Source organism: Vicia villosa, linkage group LG3, assembly GCF_029867415.1.
Source record: "Vicia villosa cultivar HV-30 ecotype Madison, WI linkage group LG3, Vvil1.0, whole genome shotgun sequence".
Taxonomy (NCBI): domain Eukaryota; kingdom Viridiplantae; phylum Streptophyta; class Magnoliopsida; order Fabales; family Fabaceae; genus Vicia; species Vicia villosa.
The window spans coordinates 34105399-34112111 of NC_081182.1; the positions used below are offsets into that span (position 1 = coordinate 34105399).

At 32.3% G+C, this 6713-nt stretch overlaps 1 protein-coding gene across 1 annotated transcript; it reads right to left on the reverse strand.

Moving 5' to 3' along the window:
• Positions 1-2592: 2592 nt before the first annotated feature.
• On the reverse strand, positions 2593-5531 carry LOC131655370 (F-box/FBD/LRR-repeat protein At1g78750-like). Its single transcript, XM_058925253.1, has 4 exons — positions 5396-5531; positions 4248-5273; positions 3847-4152; positions 2593-3563 (listed from the first exon to the last, which is right to left on the reverse strand). The coding sequence occupies exons 2-3, from the start codon at positions 5250-5252 to the stop codon at positions 3850-3852; spliced, it is 1308 nt and encodes a 435-aa protein (XP_058781236.1). The 5' UTR covers positions 5253-5273; positions 5396-5531; the 3' UTR covers positions 2593-3563; positions 3847-3849.
• Between the last annotated feature and the right edge of the window lie 1182 nt (positions 5532-6713).

Here is a 6713-nt window from a genome sequence, read left to right on the forward strand (position 1 = left end):
CAATAAGTGACAATTTTTTTGAAAAAAACGGGTACTTGTTAAACTACCAGAGTTTTTATCTTTAAGAAAAATTCCGATAAAAATAGGTACTTTTAAAAAAGCTAGTATGCGCCATAAGCAAAACATACTGGATTTTTGAAATATGCAGTATACCAATTTTTTTATACGTACTATTGAATTTTTTTATTACTACCGAATTATTTTATTGTTTTACTAACTTTTTTGTCCAAATTTTTTGATAAAATTTTAAACAAGGTAACTTGAGTATTATAGAAATATCTGGGAGTGTCATGTCAAAATGGGGGATGGCAGGATAAAATAAGGTAGCATGAGTATTATGGAAATATGTGGGAGTGTCATGTCAAGATGGGGGATGGCATGATAGCATCTCTCTTAGTTTGTTGACTATGAAACTTTATCTCGATAATTCCTTCATGGGAATTTCTCTGTGCACCCATATACGGTGAAAAACACCCTTGAAAACCCTAAAATACCCTTTGGATATGCATATTCGATCGCACATTTTTCACATTTTAAAGATGTTTAGGATATGCATATCTGAAAATACCTTTTTCAAACGTTTAAACGTTGGATTTAAAATATCAATGGTTTTTTTGGATATGCATATTAAAAAAAAAACCTTCCTATACATTTTTTCCACCTTCACTATTTCATTCTTTTTCTTCCACTCAATAACCAAAGCCCTCTCCAAAACCTCAACCATTTTCAATCAATTTTTTATCTCGTTGTCGGTTTACTCGGTAAAAGAGAAGATAATCACTCTCTAATTCTCCGAACACTTATTTCGGAGTTGACTTTGCATAAGGACCTTTACACCTGACTTTATGAGAATAAAGACAACTTTGATAAGATTCATGATGCCCTTGTTCCATCACTTACCGCTCACGCACCAGTTTCAAATTGGATGTCATTCCTTGAGATGGGTAATCTTATAGAAAGTGCATATGATCGGGTGTGTCAATTTGATGAGATTTGGATTTTCAGAGACATTTTTCCCACTTCATAATCGGCCACCTATAGATGCGTACAGCTACATCATTTGTATCAGGTATCTAAGTTCGCGCCACTTTGTACAAGTTTTTTTGAAAGCGGGGTGTCCTATTCCTTCTACGGCATGTGAGTGGACAACGTATCATACAAAAGAGGCAGACACTTGGCCGGATCATTTTTTTGAAAGGATGGTGGAGTTCGAAGAAATGATGAAGCAAGAGAGGGAAGCAAATAGGGAGAAGTCGAATAATTTACCGGTTTTAGAATTAAGCGGTGAGGATTCGTTCGGTGCACTTTAGAATTTACCAGATCATTTTTTGTATGTATTGGCGTGACGAATGTAAAACCAATACGATTCAATACATATATAATATATCTATATTTAATGGAAACAATGTTTATTCTTACCGATTTAATTGTTTTATATGTTAATAAGTCGGATTAATGTTGTTTCTATTTTGATGTTGATTTTATTTCTGCATAATTCGGAAGTGCATATCCAAAATTTAAAAGGCTTCAGGGCTTATTTGGGAAGTGCATATCTGAAATATCCACGGATAGGAAAATAAGATTTCTTGGGTTCATATTACTCCAATAAGTATATAAATATGGTCTTTATAAATTTCATCAACATCTGAATCCATAATAAAAAAATACTCAAACCTACCCTCATCTTGCTTTTGTCTACTTCAGCAGTGGTTATCCGATGCCGCTTCAATTTAGGTTCTCGCACGACACACCGTTCGCCGAGCTGATTCCGACATTGAACTCTCTCTTGCAATATCCAAAAAATCGGAAGGTGGTTAAACTTCAGTATCGTTCACCTTCACTTGACGCCGAAGGAAAAGTAAAGTTCACCCTATTTAAGGTCAAGAACGACGAAGAGTTAGAAGTTATGTGGACAACTTTTCAACAATATTCTTCGAAGGGTTCGATTGAGTTGGATGCGAAATTCAAAAATGTTATCAAAAAATTGTGCCGTCCTCAACTACCCGTTTATAACAATATGTAACGTTAAATTTCTGTTGAACTATCTATGTAATTTCAATTATTTATGATAAATGTATACTTTGTTGCTTTGTTGTTATGAATTCTATCCCAAACATGTTTTCAGATATGCACATCCAAATTCACTTTTTTTAAAAAAAATAGGTGACTTCGGAGATGCAAATGCGAAGACATCTTTTTCCCAACAAAAAAAAAATGTGACTTGGAGATACATATACGAATGTACCTTTTTTTCTAAAAAAAATGTGACTTCAGATATGCATATGCGAAGTCACATTTTTTCTAAAAACAAAAAAATTACTTCGGAGATGAATATCCGAAATATATATATATATATATATATATATATATATATATATATATATATATATATATATATATATATATATAGGGTCATGCTAACGAGTGCCCTAGGGGCACTCTTTAAGCATTCTAAATAAAGAAAATATTCTTTCAAAAGTTCACCATTTCAATTTTCGATGCATTAATTACACATATTTCCAAGAAAAACTTACTTTTTAAAGCTATTAAAGAGTGCCCCTGGGGCACTTGTTAGCATTTCCCATATATATATATTACATTGTGACAAGCCAACATTGCACACATTGCCCATCCTAGCCCAAATCCATCATATCAAACATCTTTATAACACCGATGCTTCACCGTAATTGTTATCAAGACAACTTCCTAATTCCAAGTGCAGATGAACTGTTGGATAAATTACATGGTGTTCTATAAAGACAGAAAAGGACTAATGAAATGATTAAGAATCTAGTGTTTCTTCATCTAATTATGTTACCTTTATCAGATATCCGTTTCTTAATATAGCTCAATATTTTCATTTATAATCCATTTACTTCCACAAAAATGACTCTTTGCATCAATATATTGAGCTATTATTCCGTATTTCTATACAAAATGACTCATTGTGTACTATTCTTTTTTTGAGTGAAATCATCAATACATTGAGCCATTATTCAGAATTTCTCCATGTTTACAGATTTTATTTGACTCACAATAACAGTAACCTTTAATTTAAATCTTATAACAGCATTCAAAATTTTATTAAACTAACACCACAAAACATATATTCAAAATAGCCTGCAAACAAACTAGATAATCCTTTGCATGACACATACTATCAATTAACAAAAGTTTTATCTCAAAAATTAATGTAGCAGAGGCTTTGATCTCAATGAACAGCCCACAAACTCATGGAAGATCGTCAAATAACAAACATACATTTTTAAAAAAACCGGCACTTCAACTAGTATCAGTATTGCAGACTAAATAATGTTACACCTGAACAACAGAGCTTCTCCCAATTTTCCAATCATTAATAACCACTCATTACCTAACTTTCTCAACCGTCTTGTGTTTTGTATCATTGCTACTTGAGCTACATGAATAATTTCCCAAGAAGAGTCCATTGTCTATTACTCGTAACATAATGGATCACTTAATATCTTCTAATAAAAGTTTTCAAGTATGGACATACTTGTATTGTATAAGACTGTGAAGGATTATAAAAACCAGGCAGATCCCTGCAAGTCAAATAGGGTCATGTAAGAAGCAAGAATATGTCCAATGAGTCTTACAGAGACTTATTTTATCTACACGACTCTTGATTTTGCATTAACAAATATAACATAAGCTCCATTTTATGTTCCATAAGTCCCATGTTGGGACTAGACACAATCATGTTGGCATATATCTAATATTTCTTTCTTTAGCCAAGAGACTTGTAATTTATCTACAAATAACTAGTTATAACCAAAGAAATTTTGATAAATAGAAACATAGAAGGAAAGGAACAAGAAAACAAACCAATTATAAATATCTCGGTCTAAGAGGTTTTTTTGTGCAATCAATAAAGACAACTTCTGCTGATGGTGAATTTTGAAGCAAGAAGTCCGTTATTCCATCAGGGACGGCCGGAGACGGTTCCGATCCTAAAGAAAATGCTTTTCTTATCCTGGCGGCTTTTTTCTTTGACTTGACGCTCAATAACTTAACATCGCATAGCGTCATGCGAAATCCATATTGAATTTCATCAATTTCCACATTCAAAGACTTCAATTTACCCAAGGAAGGGAAATTATACTTGAACAAACGAGGAATTAAATTGAGAACCTAAGCAATGAGAGATGCAAGCAAATTAGTATAATGCAAGTCACGGAATTACTTAAAAAGAAAGTAAAAAATAGCCTCAAAACAAGTTTATGTACCTGAAGACTAGTTGCAGTGATAGTCAATGATATTATATTCGTAAACTCTATGAGCCAGCTGAGTAGAAAGAAAGGAGGCCAACGATCATTTGAAAGTGCATCTGAATGAATATCTACATGTTTAAGAGAAGAAATATTGCTCCCACGGATTTCCTGGTAAGGAGTACCACAAAAAGCAAATGTAGAAAGACTCGGAGTACAAAGATCAATTTTATAAAAGTTGTCATATGAATGACTGTACATAGTAAAAGTGACAAGTGTTGCACTTGATATGCAAAGCGTTGTTGTATCTTTCACGGTACAACCACAAATGAGCAAACTATTCAACCTATCAAAGATTGAAAATGGTTCCGCGCAACCATTATCGCCAACGCAAAATGCAAAATTTCCTAGTTGCAAGCTAGTCAATGCAGGCAAAATGAGAGATTTAGGAAACACGTTTTCATGACCAGAATAAACTGAAAGCTTAAGATATGTTAATGATGGTAAATTGAGAGACATTTGTGCAATGTCGTCATGAGTGGAAATAAAAAGGTTAAGATGTGTTAAAGTGTGAGATGAAAACAAGGTGAGAGGAATCTGCGCAATGCTGCTAGTTACACTAAGTCCTAAGTGTTGGACATTGTGTGAAATAGCATAGTTCACAATCCTTTTAAGTACGCGAGGCTCCAAGCGACTATTTCCTTGATTAAAGTCGAGAGTGTGCAGCGCTAGAGAGGAATCGCGAAGAGATAAAACCGTAGACACGAATTTGGTGAATATCTTATGAGTTCGAAAGTTGGATTTATGGAATATAAGGGCGGGAAGATGTTTCCAGAGATCCTTCCATCTTACGGACAGAATGCAAGTTTGAACGGCGTCTTTGGTGTTCAAAAATGAAAGTATGTGAAGAATAACACAATCTGGTAATTCGCTGAGCATGTCTAGAATTAGTTCATCACTATTGTTGAGTTTAACTTTCTTCGTAGCAGGCGGAATCATGGTGTCATCCTCTGAATTAGACATTGGGATAATACCAATTATTTTCTACAATACAAGTAATTGGGAAATTCTGAGACGAGTATTGGAAACTGAATCAAAAATTGTAATAAAGGAAACCTAGAAAGTGGAATTGGGAATGGAAAATGAAAGTTCAAACAAGAAAATACCTTTACGAGTCACGAGAGAGAGCACCAGCTATGTATACTCACGCTTTTTAGGGTTCGTTCGTTGCTACTTTTCATTTCATAGCGATGAAAAGGAAGAGATGAAAATGATAGAGCAATGTAAATTTGGAATGTGTTTATATATTTATTGTTTGAGTTTAAATACTCCAATAGAAAATCATCACAACCATTTTGTAGTACTATATTTATATTTATCATGTGAATTCTTATTTACTCTATTTAAAAAATTGGATAAAGTTTTATTAGTGTAAAATATCTTAAAAATAACAATTAATCTTATTATTAAATAAATAATTAAATAGGTTAAAAGTAAATGGTATTTTTTTATTGGTTGAAAGTACATTATCCAATTTTCTATGATGGATAGACAAATTGTCCCCTATTTTTTTATTGAATTTAATAGATATGTATTAACAGTATAAAATAGTTTATATTGTCAATGAGAATATACTATTCTACCATATCATATGAATTATTTAAAATTTTCAATATCACTTGACAAAATACATGATTGATTGGTTGACATTGTATACATATTTCCTTTCTTATTTTATTTTATATTTTATTAAAAAATGTTTTCATATTAATCTATAACAAATATCCATGTATTTTAATTTAATTGAGAAAATGGGTGATACTTTATTTTAGCGGGGTGAATATGTCTTGAATAAATTATTTGAATTATTTGCAAATAATGTATTATTAATCAAGCATATTGGAGGACGGGTATTCTTTAATAAAATGGAGTCGTTCAAAGAAAATACAATTACTACTTTGTTTTCTAAGAGCATTTGTAATGATTGGTTATTTGTTGATTGTTTAACCATATGTTGATTATTTTAATTTGTCATTAAAATTTGTTTAGTCGACACTCTAAAGTCTAAATTGTTTGAAATTAAGGAGTGTTATCCGAATAAAAAAATCACAACAACACATTGTTTATCATTAAAATTAAAATGTTATTTCTCATAAAAAAGTGAATTCTTTTTTACACATAAAAAATTATTTTTTTTAATACAAATGAAATAATATAATTTGGTGAGGTTAAATTTAAATTGCTTATTTATAATCACCATTAGAATAAAATTGATAAAAATTATTTATGAATATCTTAGATGCAATGAGGCACTTTACACTAGAGCTGTCAAATGGGTCGGCCCGGCCCAGCCCGGTGGGCCAATATGTTTTAATGGGCTGATCCGGCCCAGTCCAATTGTTTAATGGGCCACTTAAAATGAGCTCAGTCCATATTTCAAAGGCCCGTGCGACCCGATGGGCCAGCCCGACCTGTACTTCAATA